At 44.2% G+C, this 26624-nt stretch overlaps 1 protein-coding gene across 1 annotated transcript in view; it reads left to right on the top strand.

The window, feature by feature from the left end:
• Window positions 1-26624, top strand: part of LOC138453620 (G-protein coupled receptor family C group 6 member A-like) — a 345839-nt gene that overhangs the window by 277073 nt on the left and 42142 nt on the right. The window contains exon 5 of the mRNA XM_069606630.1: window positions 26385-26502. Coding sequence (XP_069462731.1) covers window positions 26385-26502 — 118 coding nt within the window. The remainder of the gene's footprint in view (window positions 1-26384; window positions 26503-26624) is intronic.

Genomic DNA, 26624 nt, shown 5'->3' with positions numbered 1-26624 from the left:
ACTCCCACGGCAACGAACATCCAGCATCCCGTGACCACGTGATCACGTCACGTCTCACACGTCCATGAGACACATCACGTGCTTACTGTCATGATCTCTGCTTCCAAAAGGTCAGGGTTTTCCCAACTCCCTTGGAAGCAGATCCATAACCCAGGTTCCGAGTGCCAACCAGTCCCAATTGGGACCTTTTGGACCCAGTCCTGGCGCCAGTGGCACCAGGCTCATAAATATGCCCAGTCCCAGCGCTGGAAGCGCCGGGCTCATAATGCTTGGGTAGACTTACCTTCAGCAGACCATGCTGCTTACTTGCCTGCCAGTTGAGCCTCTGATCCTCTTCTGTTTGGAACTACTTTTCCTGTTGGGTGGGGCTGGAGCCACTCCCTAGATTCAGAACACTGGAACTCTTCTGGAAGGCAGGAACTCTTTTCTTACCAGGAACTCTTTTCTTACTTAGGCGTGGCTGTGGAAGGAGACACCTAAGCACTACAGGAGGCTATTTAAACCACACCCGGTGGATGAATCTTGCTTTGCGTTATTCTGCAACCTCTGCAGCAGAACGCTCATCGTGTCTTCTGCATCCGGTCCTGGGCCTAGGAAAAAGGCTTACCATCCTGAATCCAGTCTTCAGCAACACCTATAAAGACAAGAAAGAACAGGTTAGCATTCCGGCATCTGAAAGGCAAAGGCTTACCATCCTGAATCCAGTCTTCAGCAACACCTATAAAGACAAGAAAGAACAGGTTAGCATTCCGGCATCTGAAAGGCAAAAGCTTACCTACTCTTCGTGCGCTCCGGAGGTCTTCACTCTGCATTCCGGCATCTGAAAGACAAAACAAGGTGCGTTTAAATACATTGGGGAACTTTAATACTCACGTGCCATTACTCCTTTCCACATCTAATCCAGTGGGTATTCCGGCACCCTGCAGCCGCTCCGAACTCGTACCTGCAAAATAAAAAGACAGTTAGAGCGCATCGTGAAGCAGGCAACAAGCGCTTACTTACGTGCTTCCAGGCGCTTCTATTCATCACACGGGCTCCATCTTCAACTCACTTCAGCCCGTCATCCGCCATCGCCGGAACCCTGAAAAACAAGAGACATCATTACTAAAGACTTTAAAGACATTTGAATGACTCGAAACTTACCGTTCGTGCAGTAAACGACGGGCAGCAGTCCTCTGAAGTCAAGAGGCCTGCGCTACCTATCCAGTGAAGAAACTGGTTACAGCACCCTGCCCCGAGGCAGATGGAGAGCTCGGCATTCACTTACCTAAGACATCTTACTCTACACGTCAGGCATACAGTGAACAGAGGTCCAGCCCAAAGAGCCAACCGGGTGCAACACATCACCTTTGAAGATACGGTAGTCGCCCAGTCAAGACCGGCGCCTCTGCGAGAATCAGGTGAGCGTTACAGAACGCAAAGCCTACCGCAAAACTCTCACCCAGGCGCTATGGAAACCTCGGATACTGACCCCCTAGCCCGGTTACTTGGGGAACTAAGGGCAGAAGTGCATGCAGCTCGTCAGGAAACGAATGCTCTAAGAAGGGAACTAATTATTTCCAAGGAGAGAACAGACAATCTTGCTAGACAAGTGCTACAGTCACAAGCCGGACAGACCCAGTTACCCGCATCAGGGGCAAATCTTCCTTCAACGTCCTCTATGAATCCAGTGCAGATCAACCTACCTGGGAATGTACCTCTGGCTCCGCCCGAACGATTTTCTGGTGACCCAAAGAGGTTTGCAGTATTTATCAATCAGTGCCGGTTGCACTTCTTATGCCGGCCAGCAGCCTTTCCAACTGATCAAGCAAAAGTAGCTTTTGTACTTTCGTACCTTAGTGGCAATGCGGCAGACTGGTCGATCCCTCTAGTTAATCAAGATGATCCGGTTCTCCATGATTTTCAAGCCTTTCAGCTTAGTATGGAAAAACTGTTCGCAAGACATTCACAGGGGCAGGCCTTGGACAATGAGCTTCTTTCGTTGCGACAGGGTAATCAAGACCTTTTGGCTTATATTGCATCTTTCAATAGACTAATAGTGGAAACTCAATGGCCTGAGGACAAAAGGATTACGCTGTTTTATAGAGGTCTACGTGGAGAGCTCAAAGACGTTTTACCCCAAGTAGTGAATCCCCCACAAGACTGTTCGGATTATATAGACTTGGTCGTTCAAATAGATCACAGGCTGCAGAACAGGAAGGCCGATCGTTTCAAGTTTGATGCTCGAGTATTTTCCAAACCGCCAACTCCTTCCAAAGGAGTAGACTCCGGGGAACCCATGCAAATAGGGGGTCTGAAAGGTCCTCTAACACAAAGGGAGCGGGAAAGGAGGAAACAGTTGCAATTATGCCTATATTGCGGAAACTCAGGGCACTTTCTTCGAGACTGTCCGGTGAAACCTGCCAAGAAGGCAGTAGGAGCTGCAGTTACCAAAGTTACAAACTCTGAGCAGGGAAACGACCTCGCCCGACAAGAATAGAGGTCCTCTTGCCGAGCGTGAAAACCAGTTCCGTGACCTCGCATTTCGTGATACCTATGGTCCTCATTAGCCCTGATAATCCGGATCGATTACATGCAATTGAAGATTACGTCGACAGCGGTGCCATCGGCAATTATGTGGATCATGAAATGGTTTTGAGGATGAATCTAACTCTTTGTCCCAAGGCTGTAAAGGACGTCATTACTACGGTGGATGGTACGGAGATAGCCTCCGGGCCAGTAACGCATACCACTCAAGAGGTGACGCTATTAAGTCAAGATGGACACCATGAGAAGATCGTGTTCGATGTGATCAAGGCCCCTCAGTTTCAGATTATTCTAGGAATACCTTGGTTAGAGAAACACAATCCTCTGATCGATTGGCGAGCAAGAACGGTCCAGTTTCCAGAATGTGTCTCTACTTGTCACCCTCCACCTGGTGTTGCACTGGCCGCAATTTCTTCAGAGACTCCCCAGTTACCTCCCGAATACCTAGAATACCAAGATGTTTTCCGGAAGGATCAGGCTAACTCTCTACCTCCTCATAGGTCTTATGACTGCCAGATAGACCTGATACCTGGATCTACTCCTCCTTGTAGTAGAATTTATGCCCTCACCGAGCCTGAGAACCTTCACCTTCGACAATACCTGGATCAATACCTGGCAAATGGGTTTATTCGTCCTTCCAAGTCCCCTGCTTCTTCAGCTTTGTTCTTCGTTCCAAAAAAGGAAGGAGACCTTAGAACTTGTATCGATTATCGCTCCCTGAACCAGATCACCGTTAAGAATAGCTATCTGTTACCTTTGATCCCTGAACTCCTGGAACAAGTCAGAAAAGCATGCATATATACAAAGCTGGATCTTAGAGGAGCTTACCACTTGGTACGAGTAAAAGAGGGCGATGAATGGAAGACGGCCTTCCGCACCAAGTATGGGCTATTTGAATATCAGGTCATGCCCTTCGGACTTTGCAATGCCCCGGCCGCCTTTCAATATTTTATGAACGATGTCCTCAGAGAGCTCATAGATGTATGTGTTGTTGTTTACATTGACGACATCCTCGTTTATTCTTCATCGGAATCTGAACATCGGAAACACGTGAAAATGGTCCTCGAAAGATTGCGTCAACACAAACTTTTCGCTAAGTTGGAAAAATGTGTTTTCAACGTGACTGAAGTTGAATTCTTGGGATTCATATTATCACCTGGCGGAGTGCGTATGGATTCAAAGAAGGTCGATGCAGTTCTCAAATGGCCATCACCATCTTCCGTAAAAGGTGTGCAAAGCATGTTAGGCTTCGCTAACTTTTACCGCAGGTTTATCCCCGAATTCTCTCGAATAGTCCAGCCCATCACTGCCTTGTTAAAGAAAAACAAACGTTTTGAATGGTCTACCGAGGCGGAACAAGCTTTCCAGGATTTGAAGACTAAATTTATCTCTGCACCAATCTTAAAACACCCTCGCCCCGAACTCCCCTACATCGTGGAAACTGATGCTTCAAGCCTTGCCATGGGGGCAGTTCTATCACAAAAGGACCCGGTAACCAATCAGTTGCATCCCGTGGCATTTTGGTCCCGCAAATTCTCGCCTCCTGAAATCAATTACACGATTACTGACAAGGAACTTCTGGCTATCAAGTCTGCCTTTAAGGCTTGGCGGCATTATCTGCTGGGGGCCCGACACACCGTTACTGTGATTACGGATCACCGAAACCTGCAATATTTGAAGACCGCAAAAGCCCAATCCTCTAGACAACTCCGTTGGGCATTATTCTTTGCCGAGTTTGACTTCATAATTACCTATCGACCTGGTACAAAGAACGGTAAAGCCGATGCCCTTTCTCGGATGGGAGTGGAAGAACACTTGATCAACCCTAAACCTGTACCAATCATTCCCGAACAAAGAATTCTGGGTGTAATCGCCACAGAATCCATAGAGGAAGTTAAGGATAAAGCCAGGCAACTTGTAACTCCAGCAGACATACAGAATTGGCATCTGCAGGGAAAGGACTTTGCAGTAAAGGACAACTTATTGTATTTCCAAGAACGATTATACCTACCCAGCACAGATTTACAGAAAAAAGTAATCTCTTGTTATCACGACTCTTTAATGGAAGGTCATCCCGGTATAGCCAAGACCTCAGAAAAGATCAAGCGCTACTTCTGGTGGCCGTCTTGGAAAAAAGATATCAGAGACTTTATAATGTCCTGTGGAGTATGCGCCCAAAACAAGAGCCAAAAGGAAAGACCAGCAGGCCTCTTACGCCCTATTGACATCCCACCTCGCCCTTGGCATACACTTTCTATGGACTTCATCACCGATCTACCTCCATGCTCCGGATACAATACGATTCTAGTAATCGTGGACTTATTCTCCAAGATGGCGCATTTCATTCCGCTCAAAGGCTTGCCAACAGCAGCAACTCTGGCCCGAGAATTTCTCGAAAACATCGTCCGACTGCACGGTTTTCCTTCGGTTCTAATTTCGGATCGAGGTAGTCAATTTATTTCTCATTTTTGGCGAAGTTGCTGTCGGTCGGCTCAAATTGATGTGAGACTATCGACCAGTCACCACCCTCAGACCGACGGACAAACCGAGAGGACCAATCAAACTCTGGAACAGTATTTACGCTGCATGCTGCAACAAACTGAAAAAACTTGGAAAGATATCCTTTGGATAGCCGAGTATGCCTACAATAACTCTGTCCATTCGGGAACTGGGAAAACCCCGTTTTTTCTTTTGTACGGCAGTCACCCCCGAACCTCGGAGTTGGATCCCCTCCAAGATCTTGAAACACCAGCAGTAGACTACCTGCATTCTACAGTCACCCAAGCCTTTAAGGAAGCTGTTTCTCACCTTCAAAGGGCTAAAGAACAATACAAGAAAGGAGCAGATCAACATCGGAAGGAAGCCCCTCACTATCAAGTAGGGGATCAAGTCTGGTTATCCACCAAATATCTATCTCTAAAAGGGCCACGCACATTCAACCCAAGATACCTTGGTCCCTATTCCATCACTACCATAGTAAACCCAGTAGCGGTCAAGTTGGACTTGCCCCGGCACATGAAGATACATCCGGTCTTCCACATCTCTCTATTAAAACCTGTGCAACCTCAAACCCGACTAACCAAATCTCCAAAACCTATCCTAGTGGATGGAGAACTCGAGTTTGAAGTCAAAAGCATTCTGGACTCCAAGATCTCCAAATCTAAACTATTCTACCTAATTGACTGGAAAGGCTACGGCCCCCATGAGAGATCCTGGGAACCTGCTGAATATGTCCACGCTCCTCGCCTAATCAAAAGATTTCACTGAACATTTCCTGACAAGCCAAAACCCCCAGAGAAGCCCGGTTTGGGAGGGGCCTTGAGGGGGGGTACTGTCATGATCTCTGCTTCCAAAAGGTCAGGGTTTTCCCAACTCCCTTGGAAGCAGATCCATAACCCAGGTTCCGAGTGCCAACCAGTCCCAATTGGGACCTTTTGGACCCAGTCCTGGTGCCAGTGGCACCAGGCTCATAAATATGCCCAGTCCCAGCGCTGGAAGCGCCGGGCTCATAATGCTTGGGTGGACTTACCTTCAGCAGACCATGCTGCTTACTTGCCTGCCAGTTGAGCCTCTGATCCTCTTCTGTTTGGAACTACTTTTCCTGTTGGGTGGGGCTGGAGCCACTCCCTAGATTCAGAACACTGGAACTCTTCTGGAAGGCAGGAACTCTTTTCTTACCAGGAACTCTTTTCTTACTTAGGCGTGGCTGTGGAAGGAGACACCTAAGCACTACAGGAGGCTATTTAAACCACACCCGGTGGATGAATCTTGCTTTGCGTTATTCTGCAACCTCTGCAGCAGAACGCTCATCGTGTCTTCTGCATCCGGTCCTGGGCCTAGGAAAAAGGCTTGCCATCCTGAATCCAGTCTTCAGCAACACCTATAAAGACAAGAAAGAACAGGTTAGCATTCCGGCATCTGAAAGGCAAAGGCTTACCATCCTGAATCCAGTCTTCAGCAACACCTATAAAGACAAGAAAGAACAGGTTAGCATTCCGGCATCTGAAAGGCAAAAGCTTACCTACTCTTCGTGCGCTCCGGAGGTCTTCACTCTGCATTCCGGCATCTGAAAGACAAAACAAGGTGCGTTTAAATACATTGGGGAACTTTAATACTCACGTGCCATTACTCCTTTCCACATCTAATCCAGTGGGTATTCCGGCACCCTGCAGCCACTCCGAACTCGTACCTGCAAAATAAAAAGACAGTTAGAGCGCATCGTGAAGCAGGCAACAAGCGCTTACTTACGTGCTTCCAGGCGCTTCTATTCATCACACGGGCTCCATCTTCAACTCGCTTCAGCCCGTCATCCGCCATCGCCGGAACCCTGAAAAACAAGAGACATCATTACTAAAGACTTTAAAGACATTTGAATGACTCGAAACTTACCGTTCGTGCAGTAAACGACGGGCAGCAGTCCTCTGAAGTCAAGAGGCCTGCGCTACCTATCCAGTGAAGAAACTGGTTACAGCACCCTGCCCCGAGGCAGATGGAGAGCTCGGCATTCACTTACCTAAGACATCTTACTCTACACGTCAGGCATACAGTGCACAGAGGTCCAGCCCAAAGAGCCAACCGGGTGCAACACATCACCTTTGAAGATACGGTAGTCGCCCAGTCAAGACCGGCGCCTCTGCGAGAATCAGGTGAGCGTTACACTTACTTAATCAGTTTAAAAGCATCTTGGCAACGTGGGTACAGCGCTTGCCAGCTGATCTCTTGAGGATTGTGTAGCGCTTTGGTTTACCTGTTTCTGATCACGGATTTTGCGACCTCGGACTGTTCTTCGGATTTGTCTTGCCTGCCCCTTGGATTTCTGTTTCTTGGATTCCGCCTTGTTTCCCCGGCTCCTTGACTTTGGAACTCTCTTGGACTGCCTTTGGATTATCCTCTCTGAACCTAGAATCTTGGAACTTGGTTTTGACCTTCTTGCCTTGCTGGTCCATCTACATCAGACCCAGGTGTGTCTCACCTTCGAGCCGTGCAGAACGCCTATTTCCCCACCATCAACAATCTGTGGCTCTTACCACATTTAGGACCCTACTTGCAACACTCCTGGGTAAGCCTTGTTAATACTGATTGTTACCCGTTACCCGTATCAATTGCACTGCTCCTGTTTAACCATTAACCATTGCCTTGCAGCGGTCAGGGGTCCTTCCGGCGTTCCTGCTACCTGATTGACGGCTCAACACACCTGTGGCCTCAAAGATTGCACAGACAGTGTATCCTTTCTGTCTGTGCGGTACTTGGGGACGGAGGTTCAATAATCTGCACGACCATCAAGATCAGAACATCGACCCTCCTTCTGAGCGCTGCAACTATAAAGGTATTAACTCCAGCGCCAAAAGGGGGTACAATGGAAAATGAGTAAATCCTAGGATTGCAGTATATCATGTTTATCTCACTCTAGAGCATGAAGAGTGCGGACAATCAGTACATTATTTATGAACTTTGATTCAGCCTTACTAAATACAGATATACTGGAAAAATAGGAGCATTTCGGATGGATTCACACCCATGTGTCAGAATGGTGGATTCATGGAATAGCCGCTGAGAAGATTGACATTTATGAATTTGATAAGAGAGAGTTGATTGATAAATGTATACATTTTTTATTCATTTTTATCATAAAGATATTTTTTTATGTTGAAGAAAGTGTGAGAGAAAGTTTCTGCCACTAAATGGAATAGTTGTATTGTTGAAGCTTGCCCATGAAGGTTGGGCAAGCTGTGCTGATGCTCTCATTGCCCAAGTTAACTGATAAAGTGCCTCTCATGTTTGCAGACATTATCAATCCATGGTAAACCACGAGTTAAGCAAAGTACATCTAAAAATCAAGCAAACATATATTAAACATGGGAAGAACTGACATATAAAGTCAAGCGGAGCATATTCTGTCCTAAATACATCAACCAGTTACAATGTAGTCAGAGCTTTGAGTTATGCCTTTAACTTGATACTGGGTAGAGCTATCCCTCATGAAAAGGTTTAAACAATGACTAAAAAAAAGGAAGATGCCTTGGAACAGTTTATGGGATGATAGTTACGGAAACTGTTTATTCAATTTTCTCCCCCTCAGGCTGGTGCTTCACTATTTCATGTAAAGACAATATTGATCATTGGTGTCTATGCATTAAATAAATAGAGGATTAAAAAAGAACACTATCACAGTCAAATTTGGTATTATTTACCATTGATAAACACATTATTCGATAAAGTTCAGAAGAGAACATTCTTCTTCTGATGAGGTTTTAATCTGATGTCTATCAGAGAAGTAGATTAGTGGAAGATGGCCTTTAACAATAAAGTGATGCCTTTTAGAATTAGTGATGTGTGAGAAGCATCTAGAAGTTGATAGATGACATTTTGCTCTTTTAGGATTTCGTTTCCATCATTTATATTCATGACAGTTGCAAATGCAAAGTAACATTGAAGACAGTGAGACAGTACTTAAGTGCTTTGTCCTTTTTGTGTGCATTGATAGTATATCAAACCAGGGTAGTGTGAGGTCCAAGTAAGGTTCTTTGATTATTACGTTACCTATAGGACTGCATATAATTAAAATGCATTCAGTATAGGATTGGTACCAACACGTGCAAATGAAGTATACAGATTTATAAGGTTTTATAGATGGAGGAAAAGGCACAATTATCTTGTAATAATCTCAAAAAGGCTGCCAATCAGAGGGGAGAGGGGCGGTAGTGTTGTCTGTATTTCAGTGGCCACCATCCCAGTGGTATGACACTTGAAGGAGACCTATGCCATACTCCACCATAGTCTAGTCAAGTTTTCTTCATTGGATGACTTTCTAAAGGCACATTTGAGGGACGCTGCGTCAATCTCAATAAACCTTTCTGAAGTCAAAATGGAGTTTGACCACCGGAAACAGGACAGTGCCCCAGGTTTGCTATCTAAGTAGTAGAATCTGATGTGAATTATGGGCTCCTGTTTTGCATGACATTTTCTACGCTGTCATACAAGTAGGAGTCTTTTCAACGTCTTGGAAGGAAGCAACTATAACCCAATATTCGTGAAGAATGTTGTATTGCATTTAGGGTTTCCATTTGAAAGTGCATTGCAAATTTTCACTAAATTGCATGCTGGTTTGGCCAATGGAGTGGGGTCTCTTTCTAATGGGCCCATTCGCACTAAGTATTTCAAATAGAAGGGGAACCTGCTGTTTGCAAAATTCATTGATCTGAATCAGGCCTTTGATGCAATTGCGCACGTGCTTGATATGCAAGACCCTGGTTTCCTAAAATATGGATACATCCCTCTGGCACACAATGTGGACTCTTTGTTAAGCAAATATGCTTAGCCTGAGGTATGGAGTATATGGGCAGCTAACAGGACCCTCTTTGTCAGTACAAGGGGTTCTTAACGGATGCACTATTCAACCTCTACATTAACTACCCGATCAGGCACCTGCAACAATGGCCCCAACTGGAAAGAGTATAGCTCCCTAATCTACTTTTACCATTAATCAAATTATTGTTTTCTAGAATGACATGCCGATCAGAGGGTTTCTGGGGCAATTTGAATTGTTCTTGCAGGCCATGTGACTGATCCCAAACACACAAAACAGCAATATTATTTTTGACTGGTGAAGCGAGCAAAACCGAAATGCCACCTGGTTTTTGCAGGTACCCCTCTAGAACATCTTCTGTTATGAATACTGGAAGTTGACTGTCACAAGCTCTCAGTCTTGGTCCCAGAAGGTAGGGCACATATTGTTCATGTTGAAACAGTATAAGGGCAGTGTACAGACCTTCAAACTTTGCTTCACGGGCAGTGTAGTTAAGGGGGGTCTGCACGTCTGCAGGTGGTAATTATATGGGACATCCATTCTACTGCTGAGCTTGAACAAGATCTGCAGGTCGACTGCGTACATTTGCAAGAAAAATGACAAGGAGAAAATGAGGTCAAGCAAAGGATTCATGTAAGCGTTGAATAGCCTTGGGCACAGTATTAGCACTTGTGATACTCATTATGTTGCTCAGGAAATATTCTTTTTCTCTTCAACGTATGCTTCTAAACTGGCCATTTCTGATAATTTCTGATCATTCTCTTGATTCTAAACCCCCTCACCGCCTATCCCTTTCTTGTTTTGCTTGTCCCTTTTGGCTATTCCTTACTTTACATGCTGATCACATAGACAGAACTGCTGGTGGCTTAGTGGTTATCTTTCAATCTTGTTGGAAATGCACTCTGATTCATACCGCTTTTCTTCCTCCTCTGAGCCTCTGGTGGCTGCTGCAACATACACGGCTGAACAGTGACAGCAGGGACAGTTCAGCCACTTCTCATGATAGAAAATAAACAAATCTGTAGGTTCTTGGATCCCTTTACTGGGAAATGGAATAAAAGAACTCAAAGCAGCCAAATCTGGGGTAAGAGAAATCACAGAAAAGCACGGCCGAAGGTCTTATTTTTTGCATGAGGTTATGGCATAATTCATACGCCATGATGTTTGAAAAGGCACCAAATGATGTCACCAGAATGAAAATAAATCCAGATTTAATTAAATGTACCTTGCGCACACTGGGATTGTCCCAGATATGGGATAATGTACAAACATAATAAGGGTTGCCATGGGGGTGAGAACACACGATATGGTGATTATCACACTTCCATTATTAAGTAAAGTTCAACTAAAGTCTCACAATGAATGTCCTATGCCAGTTACAAGAATTGCCCACATTACAAGAATGATCTCTGAGATTGTTGAACGAGACAAGAACTTCTGTATGGATCATCTGCGCCTAGCCACAATTACTGGAAGGTTGTAGGAGAAGAATATTACACACTGCACTTCCCTTTGTGAGGAGGTAGAGGAGACCTTGGAAAATGACCTTCTTCTTCTACCCATTTCTTTTAAGGCTACACAAATTCTGTTTGAAACCTGGCACAGAGGGCACAGATATAATGAAAGAAATACTAAAAATCATAGGTTCAGTATTGGTCGTTGTCATATTCTACCTGAGCTGAGGTATAGAAGTAGCCAAATCACTCTAGTACCAAACTAGGATCTGGCCCATAATCCCGGTCATGAGGAAGGTACCGTGTGTGAGAGACGACTTGAAAACCCCTACCTTTGGCATGGACGTCCTAGCAAACTAACGGGAGATCATGAGCATTTAATTGATTAGCAAAGTTATCGAGGTGGGTAGTTGCTTACCAACTACTTACAGAAATCGAGTAACACCGTCTGCTCTGGGATTACCAATTTTAGTTCAGCCCCAAATGCAGCATTAAAACAGCTACCATCCAGCTGGTTCACAACTCCCTTCCGATCATCAAACAAGGGAAATTGTACCTGCTATTCCTCCAGAATCTCTAGACCTCATGAGACGCAGTCGACCATCACACGCTACTCTCACCTTGTACACAGGATGGGCATCCCTACACTGTCCTGAAACGGTTCACATCCTACCTATCTGGCAGGCACCAGTTTGTACAAATGGGCACACACAGGGCTGAATACCTTTGCATCATCTGTGGTGTGCCTGAAAGTTACATTCTCTCCCCTAACCTCTATATGGAACTGCTGGGTTCACTCACAGATGTCCCCAACATCACAATATTCCAGTGTGCACATGACGTGATACACAGTTGTACCTAAAGGTCAAGGGCCCACAAGATATCCCTTGCCATTACTCATTCATTATAACCATTCACAAGTGGATGACAAGTGCCTACTTAAAGCTCAATCCCACTAAGACTGAATGTGTACTAATTGGCCACCCCTCTATGCCATTGGAAGTCTTCAATTCTCACCTTACCTACTCAGTAAACCCCCTAGACTTCATTTTGGATAGCAATCTAGTTTTTTCAATAACACATTGTGAAAAAGGCTCAAATGGCTTGGTGTCAGACCTCTCTGCTCTGCAACCTCAAGGCGTTCCTCATGCCCCAGAAGATCTGAACAGTGGTGCAGGCCAAAGTGATCTTGCATATCGACGGGGCTAATGCCCTCCTCGCAGGGCTCCCAGATGCTCAACTGGTTCCTCTTAAAGTGGCTCACCTCATCACTGGCACTCAGAAATGTAACCCCATTACCCCTGCCTTGCTAGGATGTAGTCCAAAACCACATGACTCACCAAAAAGGCAACTACCACCAATATGCTTGATGGTCAAAATAAAATCATTGGTGGCACACAGACATCTCACAGTAGGGCCACCAACAGACTGGAAACTAGACTGGTTTGCAAGGAGACAACTAGGAAATAGTCCTTTTCGTGCTACGCTCTGGTCTTCTGAAAGTCCATCTGGTTGGCAATCTGGACTGCTTCAAGTCTTCTCCAGATTAGGAAAGAACTGAAGACTTGGCTCTTCCAACAACACATTGGTGTAACAATGATGCAGCAAATGGTGCAGTAAGTGGTCTGCAGTGATAAAGGCAAACACTTTCTGTGAAGGACTGTATTTCCAAATGGAGGAAAGGGCAGAGTCACCTGGAGAGGAAGCTCGTTGCACCATTTAAACATTCAATCGCCGCCTGGAAAATGGTGCACTGCCAGGCCAATGAAGGCCGGCTATTACTGTACATGTGAGTATCACCATCTTACAATTTCGCTAGTGCACAGAGAATTTCGCCACTTCCTCACTCTCTTCAAAGAGATTTCCCAACCTTAACTTGGTGAACTTCGAGTAATTACATGTCTACAACAAAGACCTGTAAATATATCTTAAGAAGTATTTCTTCCTCAAACATGACGGTTGACCCGATTACAGAGCTCTCCTCTCCACCGGGCGTGCTTTCTTAAACCCCTTTCTGATTCTTAGGGTAATCAGCCTCTGACCACCTCAGATTCTGTGTCCAGTGCTTTATACATGGATTCATCCAATTCAATCGTGCTGGACGTATATTTTGTTTGCATGTGCCTGGAGATATGTAATAATCTGTCGGCATCCGAAATGGGTGATTCAGTCCCTGAGCAGGGACGAGTAATCCCCAACAATGATTTGTGTAAAGAATTGCAGCAACAAGTGTAATCCTCAAGTGGAATTTGTCACTCCCTCTAATGTATTTCCAAGTCTGGGAATGGACTCCTTATCCAACGTGAGTACTCTTGGCCCGTCCTCTATAGCCGCTCTTCATTTAGTTCTTGAATCTATCTTATGATTTTTTGATAATATAAAGGATGCCGTTTCCCACAATACTGGCCTTTTAAAATTGATTCTCGAAAAGCTTGACAATGAGAATGCTCCGAACAATAGCAGACGCAATCGTGATACAACAGCAAGGGCTTTGATATTGAAAACTACGGCTGATGAGGTCTCTAACCAGCTTACAAACCACATACATACACATTCGTCTTTAAGTATCACTTGATTAAGTAAGTCTCTGGACTTGTTGGAAACTCATTCTAAAGAGATCCAGGTCAGTAGCCAAGTACAGCAAGGAGGGAATTTAGGTACCCCTGATCATGCTGACACATCAATGGTACAACCAAATAAAAAAGGGGAACCAGTGGCCATAATAAATACCAAGCATACCAGAAGGAAGCCCTCCAGGAAATGTGTAAGGTCTTTGCCAATAAACCAGGCGATATTTGACCTGAACACCCAGAGCCTGATGTCTAATCGGGTGGAAGATCCTCCTACTTACTTAAGTGCACACGTTCCTAAGGGTAACAAGTCTAAAAGAAATAATTGAATAAATCCTCCCATGTAAAAATTACGAAATTCATGACGGCTACCATAAGGAGGTAGGGGCAACTACATCTGAAGGTTCCCTACCAGAAAATCATGGGATTATTGAAGTACTTGCCCTTTCCACCATCCATCCCCCTGCACTTGCATGTTCTCAATGTCACTGGGCCTAGTAAGATTGTTGTTTGTTCCTCCCTTCTTCCCCTTCCTTGCCTCGTCGCGCCATGAAATACTTGTGTATGGGTGCGATATAAAAAAAATATCATATCATATCATACAACCTTTGGACATTATTGATATATCCCATAACAGAGAGGAGATAATTACGACAGAATCTTTAAAGCGGAATTTAGGTGAATTTTCTAATCCTGGTTCAACAGAATGAAAACTGAAAACAAAGCAATTTTTGATAATGTATTTCCAAATCAATCTAATGAATCAACAGACTTTGATGCTCGAATTGTAGGTCTTGAAAATGTTGATCAAATCAACAGTTCTCTTTAATTGAACCGTTCCAAGTTACTTTCTATATTTACTGAGATCCCGGCACTTCGTTCACTCCACTCTGGGATATCGTTCTCGTGACAATACCTGATTCAGGGTGCAATAAGCTAATGGCCTACTTTTAGTCATACTCAATGGCAAAACTGGTGTGGGATCAAGCTGATCCAATCAGATTCATGGGGTTTGATGTAATTTATTTAAATATTATAAACATATTGATAGTTACTTGGAGAATAATGAATACCAAGTAAAGACCAAATGTTTGAAGGCAACAGTGGACAATATCAATGAATGTTTCCAAGTTAATTCCGTTAATAACTCCTTTGGAGGTACGGCATATGCTAAGAATACAGAGACTGACTGGCCGTGAATCTTAGAGGCAATCTGCAAAAACATTTTGCCCAAAGAGCATCAGCCCAGCATTTAAGAGTAATCCATTAAGATTTCTGCCATGGAACTGTTGTGCTTTTAACAATCTCTCAGAGTTGGCTACTTGTAGGTCTTCTATTTGGGATTATGGCATCTATAAATTCCAAGAAACAATGCTTACCTCCTCCTTAATTTTGAATGGCTTCCACATTTATTCCCAGTGTGTGGCTAAAGGTAATTTAAGGAGTCTGTGTGGTGGGTTGCCGATAGCTATTGATTTAAAAATAATGCTGCATTCCTTTTTTATCAACAGCTCCACCCCGGGAATCCTAACTTTGGGTATTGAGCTACAAGAAACTAATCAGGAACTATTAATAATAAATGTATACTGGAGTCCTGCATAAAGTCAACTTTATGAGTCTCAATGTGCATTGGGCAATGTGCTGGAGACTTGGTTGTGTGATAAACATGAGGCTGATATTTTAGTTGGTGGAGATTTAATTCTTCTTGTGCTGTCGATATATTGAGGACATCTAAGTTGGTGCAAGGGGTAGACTTTGGTGTGATTTTTCAAAATATGGATTCTCTGTCTTTCATTTCCTGGTGATTATGATACTGACCTTAATGTCTAAACTTGGTCCAGAAGCCATGTAAATTCATGGATAGATCACATCTTTGTCTCTGCTCCTCTTTTACCATATTGTTCTGACCTATTTATAAAACGGTCGACTACAAGGGACCATTTTCCTCTGACATTCTCGGTTTAAGTTAAAAACGTCCATCTTGAAGTATGTACGTGGTTAACATTCCTGGAACCACAAAAAAGCAGTATGGGAAGCAAATTTACAAGGCAAGTGAATAGAGTACTTTTCTCCACAGCGGAATATGGCCTGTTCACACCTGAGAGCTTAAACAATATAATTTCTTACTGTTTAAATAAGTCTTTGCGTAAGGGTATTGGTCTTATGCTTAAACATGCTCACTAATATGATGATAGAATGGCTAATGCCAAAAAAGTTCCCTTATTAGAAACTTTCAAGCCCAATGTCTAGAAGAGGAGGTTTTTTATTTTTCATAACAAGAGAATTCTGCAATACTACAGAATTACGCAAAAAGATTAAAATCACAGCTGTGCATCAAGGATAGTCAACTAGCTGTAGACTATTTGTTAAAAGTAGATACATCCCAGTTCTGGAAATTGACCACTACTGCAGCTGATTGGAGATGGGTGCAAGACCTAACTATTATTAATGAAGAAGCTTGGGTTGTGTACTATACTAAAACATATGCAGAGCCTAAAAATAACATACTTCCCAATTTACCAGATGATGTCTTGGGGGCATTGACATGGACCTCTTTACAACCAGCAGACATATGTGTCCTTATTCATAAGAGTACAGGATCCAGGGCTTTGGGCCCAGATAAACTGGCCCCCATTACTTTAAGAAATGACCCAAAATGGGGGGCGCTGTTGCGCACGGAACAAAATGGTGGCGTCCGTGTAAGCTCCGGCGATATCCTGGGCCACAAAGCCTGCTTACAACATTTATACACTCCGGTTCGGCACGAATTTTAAGGAAAATATGCTTCAGTGAACCAAGACCACCCATACGAAATCTTGGGAAAAAAGGAACAGCGGTTCGCAAGATCGGGACTCTGTAGCTGAACGGGACACGACGTGGCGCACTCACCCAAGATTGAGAGGAGGAGCCCGGGGTGGCAGCTGCTGGAGCGGAGGCGGCAACCGATGCACTGAGATCTCTCAACGCGGCGGGAAGTGTCGTGGGTTCTCGTCTCCTCGTAGAGCGCCCCGCCGACCCCCTGCCGCCCACAACGAAGCGACCTCCCCACACAAGAAGAGAATATCCGAGAGCCCGACAGAAAAGGTAGGCCGCATGGCCGTTGCCGCGCATCACCGCGGCCGCCGCTGGATTGCGGGTGAGGCCGCGGTTCAGCTGACGAGCGGGAAAGGCGGGCGGACGACTGTCGATTTGCCGGCGCTTGCCTTAAGAAACTGATGATTGAAAACCGGAGTAGGGCTGGCTGGAGGTCGCTCCCCCCGCATTTAAAGAGTGATTAAATGAGAGGCACAAAAGACATTGCCTGCCCTACCACAGAGGTGACACGGTACTATACAAACCCACCCCTCGGCGACCTGACAGGAAAGCCATGGACAACGTAGACAACACGGAGTGAAGCCACTGCAGCCCACTATGGGGGGTGGGCAAGGGCACCCACACTGAACTGTGTTCGAACAAATCCCCCGGTCGGCCGGTAATACCCTGATCCTAGCAGAGAACTACGCAAGGAATATCGGGGCATCAACCAAACCCATACTAAGTGAACATAATAACGAGGTATACAGAGGAGACATACCCTGGGCTCACTGCATCAGTGATCCTCCAGCTGAAGACACCGGCATAATTCTCAGACCAGAGACAATGCCCAAAAGCTGTGGCCCGAAAAGGAACAAAGGTACAATTGAGAAATACACAACCACAATGCCTAAAGGCTCCTAGCCCGAGGGAGAGGAAGCAATGCTAACACAGGTTGAACAGACCCCTATCGCCTCCATGATGGACCCAGAAGCGGTGTTCCAAGCTGTCCAACAGGGATTTGCGACGCTAACAGACAAGCTGGACGGAATCACGGCAAGTGTTGCAAGCATTAAAACACAGCTTGACAAAACAACGGCTCGCATGACGGAGGCAGAAACCAGAATATCAGGAGTAGAAGACAATATGGAAACACTATAGAACACGGTATCCACGATGGCCATTGAACTGGGGACAGTTAAATCTAAGTGTGAAGACTTAGAGGCGAGATCAAGGAGAAACAATATCCGTATAATAGGTGTTCCGGAAGAGGCAATTAAAGGAATGATGGAGAAAGCGGTGGAAAATCTTCTGCGGACACTGCTAGGAGAACCAGGATGGTCGCCTGTATTCATGGTGGAAAGGGCGCACAGAACATTGGCCCCGAAACCGAAACCAGGAGCATACCCCAGGCCCATTATAGCTCGTATACTTAACTACAGAGACAGAGACCTGATCCTAAAAACTGCAAGAGAGAAACAAGAACTTAAGTGGGAAACCAGCACAATACGCATCTACCCAGACTTCACCCTAGCAGTCCAGCAGGAGAGAAATCTTTTCACAGGAATCAAAAAGATGCTACGTGATCGACAGATACAATATGCAATGCTTTATCCTGCCAGACTCAAGATCCAACATCAAAACAAGGCATACTTTTTTACATTCCCTGAGGAAGCCACGACCTTCATAGAGACGCACATACCGCTAAATAAAAGACAATCCTGAAATGGAAGTAAAACCAATAGGAGAAATCTGAGTCACCTTCGCAGACATTATGATCAAGAAGAAAATAGGAACAGCAAAGAGACAGCTCCAAGTTGGGAGCCGCATACTACAGTTGTCGAGAAACAATGCCAAGAAAACATAACACAAATGCTGATCCGAAGATGCCAAAATAAAGGAGAGTAACAAGCCAGAACTGGAGACAATGCTTATAAGTATGGATGGCTTGGGCACAGGAGATGCCACAGCCCCCCGTGTAGCAGGTGCTAGAAAAGATGTGGGGTGGGGTGATGGGAGGAAATCAAGGCACGGTTGAAGTCCGGGGAACTGTGAGGGAAGGGGGAGGGAAAGGACTGGGAGAGTTTGATTATTGTTTAAAAAGCAAGGTTGTAAGCACAAAAAGCACACGGGTTCCAGGCACAGAAACTTTCAGGCCAAAAATACAGGCACATCGAGACACACAACATGGCAAATACTACAAAGATAATGGATAAGCCTAACACCGAAATTATCAATGCTCTGAGCTGGAATGTCAGAGAGTTGGGATCTAAGATTAAGACAAGAAAGATCATGGCTTACCTCAATAGACAAAAAGCTAAGATAATTTTCCTCCAGGAGACACATATAGGCCCTCGACAAGGTGATCAATTGATTTCGAACTGGGGCGCTCATCAATACTTCACGACCTACTCCACTAGGGCAAGGGGGGCGGCGATACTAATACACAAAACGCTTCCGTTTGTATGTAATGGGACTAAATGCGACCCCGAAGGGAGATATGTTATAGTACATGGTATGCTATACGACAAAGAAATAGTTTTTCTAAACATATATGGCCCAAATATCGACCAACCCAAATTCTACTCCACAGTGTTTGGAAAATTAGCGAGATATCCTACAGCTCGGGTAATATGCGGTGGGGATTTCAACACAATTCTGGACGTGCAGTTAGATCGTACGTCAACAAAAACCAGAACATTAACAAAGGCAGCACAGACAATAAAGACACAAATGACATATCTGCAATTAAAAGATGTTTGGAGAACATTAAACCCTAATGGCAGAGAATACACATACTACTCCACAGTCCATGATATGCATTCCAAGATTGACTTGTGGTTAATAGACACGGATAGCATGGCCTGGGTAACGAAATCTCACATATACCCCAGAACTTACTCCGACCACTCCCTGATACAACTAACATTGCAAATCCTGGACAAGATCACTCCAAGACCTCCATGGAGGTTTAAACCAGCAGCCCTAAGGGACCTAGTATACAAAAACTCAATGGCGCAATATGCGCAAGACTACTTCGAGATCAACGAGCACTCGGTCTCAACCCAGGCCATACTTTGGCAAGCGTTTAAAGTCTGTATAAGGGGCCAATCGATATCCATCGAAGGGGGAACCCTCAAAGATATAAGGGCCAGACTAGAGAGGCTTGAGACGCAATTAGCATCACTACAAACCCAATATGCCGCGACCCGACCCCCCAATTGGGTACTGAAATTAAGACTAAACTGGAGCAGTATCGAGAAGCGGCAGACCAAGTGATAAGATATTTTGATAGGCCTATAGCAGCACGTAGATACGGGGCAGGGGAGCGTCCTGGGAAATTACTCGCCAGAACAGTACGTGGAGAAAGGGGACCCACTAGTATACCCTGTATACAAATAGAAGATGGTACGGTGTCCACAAACCAGAATGAAGTGAAAGACATGTTTTATAAATTCTATAAAGAATTATACTCCCCCCAGGGCACGGTCACAGACATCGAGATAGAAAAATACCTCTCCAAGATACCAACAGCGCTTATATTCGAATCGACTAGGGAATTACTAGAGGCACCCATTGCTGAGGCCGAAATATATGAAGCAATTAAAGCTCTTCCCAATGGAAAAGCTCTGTGCGCAGATGGGCTAGGAGCAGAGTTCTATAAGGAGTTTAGTCAAATCCTTACACCCAGACTACACTCTGTCTGGAGGGAAGCTCTGGAAATAGGAGAACTCCCCGAAACCACCAGAGAAGCAATAATCACGCTTCTACTTAAGCCCGGTAAACCCACTACAGAATGTGGATCATATCGCCCACTATTATTAATAAACACTGATGCCAAGATCCTGGCAAAAATACTTGCAACAAGACTCACACCATATATGTCATATATGGTACATGAAGGCAAGGCCGGGTTTATAATGGGTAGATCCACAGCCACAAATATTAGACAATGCCATCAGATAATGACCTCCATACCTGCTACCACTCAGGGGATAGCGTTGTCCCTATACATGAGAAAAGCGTTCGACACAGTCTCGTGGCCCTTTCTTTTCGGAGTGCTGCGAAACTATGGGTTTGGCCCACAATTTTAAAGTGGATTCAGGTGCTATACACTCGGCCACATGCGAGGATAAGAGTGAATGGAGCCCTCACGGGCATACTGGAGCTGTTGGGTGGTACCAGACAAGGATGCCCGCTTTACCCCTTGCTTTTTGCCTTAGTTATAGAACCACTGGCAGATATTCTCAGATCTTGTTACAGCTCGTTTGGGATATGGCTTGAAGGCAAACTGCAAATTATAACGCTATATGCGGATGACATTCCTTTATACCTAAAAAACCCAGACAGTACGCTCTGCAAGGTCCTGGCAGAGGTTGGAAAATTCGGCGAATACACGAGACTACGGCTCAACCCCCACAAATCAGAAATATTCCCACTCACAGACGCCACACCACAACCCCGGAACCTTTACGGACTTATATGGAGTCCGATACACATAGTGTATCTAGGGGCCCACATAGCCAGAACGGCCCAACTATCCCGAGCATTGAATTACACGACACTAGCGGAAACCCTGTGCGCTAAAATGAAACAATGGAATGTACTCCCAATATCAATGGCAGGACGGTTAGCCTTAATCAAAATGGTGATACTACCGAAACTGTTCTACCTCTTTAGTACAGTTCCGGTGTGGCCCGGCCGCGCTCTGTTCCCCAAAATCAATAGCGCCTGCGCAACTTTTGCTTGGGGCGGACACCCCAGACTAAGCTGGAGAGTCCTGACAGACACATATCCAAGGGGAGGACTGATGGCACCGGACATGGAACTTTATTACTTGACGGCACAGGCACAACAAGCGGCAAGATGGGCCACATCCTTTCTTACCTCTACTGACGTTTCCTTGTCGCCAGAAGAGAGAGAAGCGATAGGGGCGCTGCAAAGGATGGCCAGACCCACCCCGAAGCAGTACAATACAACCAACCCCTCCAAAGTCACAACCACGGCATGGTCCAGAATTACTGACATATATGGTGCCAGTAAACTATATCACCCAAGTATGCCAATATGGGGAGATCCACACACACCACTCAGTGTTGATAGTGAAATAGCAAGGCACTGGAGCGCTAAAGGTATCACACAGTGGGGCCAGTTGTTCTTGGACCAACACTTTATACCTTGGGAGGATATTAAGGAATCACTGGGAAACACACACACGCATAAACAGCAATACCATTAGGTTGCAGCCATGGCACAACGAATCCACCCAACATTCCCAGAAGAACCAGAAATAAATATGGCATTAGGCTATATATTTACAGGAGGTACCCAAAAGGTCACTGCCTCTACGCTATACAAAACTATAATACAAACACGCCCTGCGGTAACCCACACAGCTAAAGGGAGATGGGAACAAGATTTGGAGCAACTGATAGACGATCAAGAGTGGTCTCGGATTTGCGCACTGACTAAAGGGATATCATGCAACTCAAGGTTTAAATTGATACACTATAAAATAGTGCACAGGATACATTACACTCCATTAAGGCTTAAGCAGATATGTCCCACATCGAATGGTGCCTGTCCAATATGTAATGCTGGAAATGCTAATATATTTCATATGCTGTGGGACTGCACCAAATTGAGACATTATTGGTCAGAGGTATGCGGGGCTCTAGACAAGATGGCAGACCAGCCGGAGACATGGACACCACGGATTTGCATGTTGGGGGCAGAAGGGAAACTGAATCCGATGTGGCGGAAATTATTGAATCTGAGTCTGCTCAAAGCCAAAAGGGTCATATTGATGAGATGGAAGAACGTACAACCCCCTACAATAGAGGACTGGAACAGAGATATGGTGTGGATTAATGAAACTGAAGAACTATATATTGACTTGGTCACACCACAAAGTAGACCCAGAAACATATGGTCGCGATACAAGCAATATCTGGCTGACCTCAGTGAACCGGAGAACCTGAACACAGAAGGCTATTGAACTGTATATGTAGTATGTCTGTATAATCAAAGGAAGTTGCTAAGGTATGTGCATAACCTGTGTGCAAATATAAATAAAGTTGTTAAAAAAAAAAAAAGAAATGACCCAAAATGATGGTCTAAAATTTGATACCATCTTTTTCAAGAAATTCTTGCTTCTGATACATTGCCTACTACTTACTGTCTTTCCTACATCATTCCCATTTTTAAAAAAGGGGATCTGTCAAACCCTGACAACTACAGACCACTCGCCCTCTTGGATGCCACCAGTAAGATCTTCACATCTATGATTTTGAAAGAACTAGAAATATGCGTGAATAGACTAAATATATTAGTCCATAACCAAGTGGGTTTTCGGAAACAGGTCGGCACCTCCCCGAATGGTGCCTTATTAGAACACTTTTGAGCGTCTGTGCCTAAGGGCACTATAGGAGCCGTCTACATGGCATCTTTAGGCTTGTCCAGTGCCTTTTATTAGAGTTATCAGACAAAGGTTTTGGTGTAAACTGTTAGAGTGGGGGGCAGAGGGTGCCCCCAGCCTTGGTTAAGTTAATCTCCCACTTTCATCATAACACTTTTGTCCAGATCAGGATTACGAGGAAGGGCCCTTTCGAGAGCAATTAAAACCTCAGTGGGGCTAAGACAAGGATGTGTCTTGGCCCCACTGCTCTTTAAGATCTATATCTCGTACATTGATTCCTTATGCAACTCCATTAATTCCTTCCAAGTAAAGCTTGGATATTTAAAATTAAATTGGTTGGCTTATGCTGACCAACTGATGTTCTTTGATTTGACCTCCATTGACCTGCAATGCAAACGTACTGCGTTTTCTTCTTATGCCGATGCTAACAATTTCCTAGTCAATGGGGTTAAATCAAGAATCATCTTATCCTCATGGAAGCATAAACCTAAAGTCATGGGTTGGGCAGTTGGGAATGCTCACTTGAAACTTAGCCACTCTATGAAATACGTGGGCTTTAATATAACAGATAATGAGTCCCAAGGTGCTATTCAAGAGTTTTTAAGAGCCAAGTCACACGTTCTGATAGCAAAGAGGAAACTATTGAGGATTTGTTTATTTTCTTTGATTCCATTTCGAGTTTGGAATTACCTCCTTGCCAACACGAGTTCTGTGGGCGAAAATGCATTGGTTTGCCAACTTCCTAGTTCCTCCACCTAAGTCTTTGTTCAAGGCTTACATATTTTGTTTAAAGGTAATTCGATATCCTCACTGAACCAATTTGGTACAAATATCTTTCAGATAATAACTATGCTTGGTCTTGAGTAGTCTGACCTTATTGATACCCCCACGTTGGTAAATAGAAAGATTTTTGACTATGATTGGTGTGAGACTGTTGACACATTATGCACTTATTCACTTTATGAGGAATACAGCCACTTTTCTAGGAGAAGGACACTGTTATCCAAATATATTTCCCTTTTTCCCTGCAATAAAGTTTGGGATATCTATACAAGATGTACATTTAGTCTACTCCTGACTGTGGAATGCACGGGCCAAGATTAGCTCTATCGAAGAGTTTTAGAACTTGCATGGGTAAAAAATCTGATTACATTGAAACAAGTGAACTTCTTGTCCTTTTCTGTGATGCTACTTCACACATCAAGCTTAGGCACTTTAGCTATTTTAAGGATTTCTGTTCTAGTGAAGGAGATACAATTTTATGGTCTGATCTTTTGGTGGGAAATAGTTTAATATAACTAAAGTAAGTGACTTATATTGGATGTTAAAAGGGGTATTTGACATGGTAGGAATTCAAATGTAATCATGTTTTGTGGATTTTTAAATTTCCCGTTTTTCTTTTCTTTTTCTTTTTCTTTTCTCTTTTTTTCTCTTCTTTAAAAAAAATGTATTTGAAATGTGTTCTTTGTATTTGACAACATTTGCAAATGATGAAATTTTATATTCGTATATTTTTGCATTTAGTGAAAAGGTTTAATTATCAAGCCAACTCACTAATAAAATAAAATAAATGGTGTAACCTCGATCCTCGCTATCTTCTGCATACACCCATCCATGTATTGAACTGTGATGATTATTTCTGATGTCTACTGGATGTCTTTTCAAATTCTCGCTCCCAAAGTTTTGCTCTATAACCAGTGCGGTGCTCCATTGCTCCTGAGCTAGCTTCTTGCTTTAAAAATATACATTAATAATAATAATGAAATGGACTGAATAATGGTTAGGGATATGTGGAGGTTTTTATGATGAGAGGAAAATGCTGTGGTGAAGGAGGAAAGGATTTTCACTTGGTCCTCAAGTGAGGGAGAATGTCATCAGACTCAGAAGAGCATTTCTGCTCGAGGAAAGGATCAAGTGTCTCATTAGCACATTCATGCCTCTGAAATGATCAATGTTTATCTGGGTTCCTTCTCCAGGGAGCTGCAAGTACAGTATCTCAGTGAACACAGCGTTTGGAGCTATGTGCTCATTGTATGCAGTTTCCCTCTTTTAAGCTGTATCAGAGTCACCTTTATGTGAAAAAGCACATTCATAAACCAAAAGTGTGCAAATGAAGATAAAGAATATCTCTTCTCTATCATGGTCACGCTTACAGTGGGGTATATCATTATAGAAATGACAAGCATCTTCACTTGCAGGTCTTGAAACATCAACCACTGGATTCCTTGTGGCTGGAGTGTCATGATGAACTGTGTGCTCTGCTTGGGGTTGGGTGAACTGCTGGTTTGTAGTTGATATGTAAGAGCTTACAGGGGATGGGTTCACTTGGTATGTGGCATCAGTGTTGTTCTGGTGAACATTCTTAATTGTATATTCATGAAGATGCATGTAGTGATGAAACAACAAGAAGCATGCAGTGTCTGATCATGCTCTGATCTGCAATCCTTTCAATTCGTGTGCAGTCCATATGTGTTTTGCAGACCGTTGTGCGGTTTACAATGTTAATGCTGCACATCCATTATCCTCCCAATCTGCAGGATCCAGAGGAGAACCAAGGTTAATAATGTTTTGCTGATGATATTTTCATTCCGGCCTGCGGTAAAAGGATTGAATCTCGTTACAAATGTAATCTGTCTCTGAGCTTCTTAGCTAACATGCTAGCACATGATTCCAGAATGGATGGCATGTGAGCCCTATTGCCCCCCACACAAAAGCCAGATATTAGTTTGTGTAATGTTTCTGGTTGCTCTCCTCGTTCTGCAATGTCACAATGGTGTGCAGATGCAGCTGTAGAACCAGCTGGAGTGCATTCTGATGGGGGCTTGCCCCCCCCCATGCAAGTGCGCCATATTCCACCCGACAGAGCTGAGAAAAGGGTTCCTCTACCATTGTTTTGCCATCAATGTGGATCTCTGGTAACGTTACACGAGTGTTGGTCTCGCACCAGCCCCCCCACCCCCGCCCCTGGTGGTAGTCATGGTTACTACCCAGCTGTATCACAACACCAGTCTGTAACCATGGTTACCACCAGGAGGAAACTAGTGATTGCTTCCATGTTGAGGCGCAAGAGGCTTTAGCTTCTTTAGAATTGTAAAATAGCTTCTCTATCAATTTCCATTTTGCAAATTGACCACAGGAATCTGTTGAAGCTATTGCATGTACATTACATTTCTGATTGCACAACTACTTTGGCTATATGGTTATGAATCACATCAGTTATATCTTACCGAAGTGTCCCACCAATGGTTGTTTGTGACTAGAAGGCTATTTTATAAGCATGTGTTAACACCTTTGCATTGTGCTTCATTACCCTGCAGATCCCCTTTTCAAATTGTTCACAACAGTGTAATCCTGGATACGTAAAGGAGCATTCTACCATCAGTTGCTGCTATAGGTGTGTCCCTTGTACAGAAGGATACTACTCACCTGACTTTGGTGAGTATGTGCATATGTGGGGGTTGCATTGCATATTTAACCTGCGTTTGTATTTTAACGCCACCAGGTTCAGATACAGAAATCATTCTATTTTGCCAGCATAGATATTATACCTGTAACAC

The sequence above is a fragment of the Ambystoma mexicanum genome, chromosome 4p, assembly GCF_040938575.1.
Source record: "Ambystoma mexicanum isolate Mex_15411 chromosome 4p, UKY_AmexF1_1, whole genome shotgun sequence".
NCBI classification, from domain to species: Eukaryota; Metazoa; Chordata; class Amphibia; order Caudata; family Ambystomatidae; genus Ambystoma; species Ambystoma mexicanum.
The sequence above is the reverse complement of the archived record's forward strand: the minus strand, read 5'-3'. Positions and strand labels throughout refer to the sequence as shown.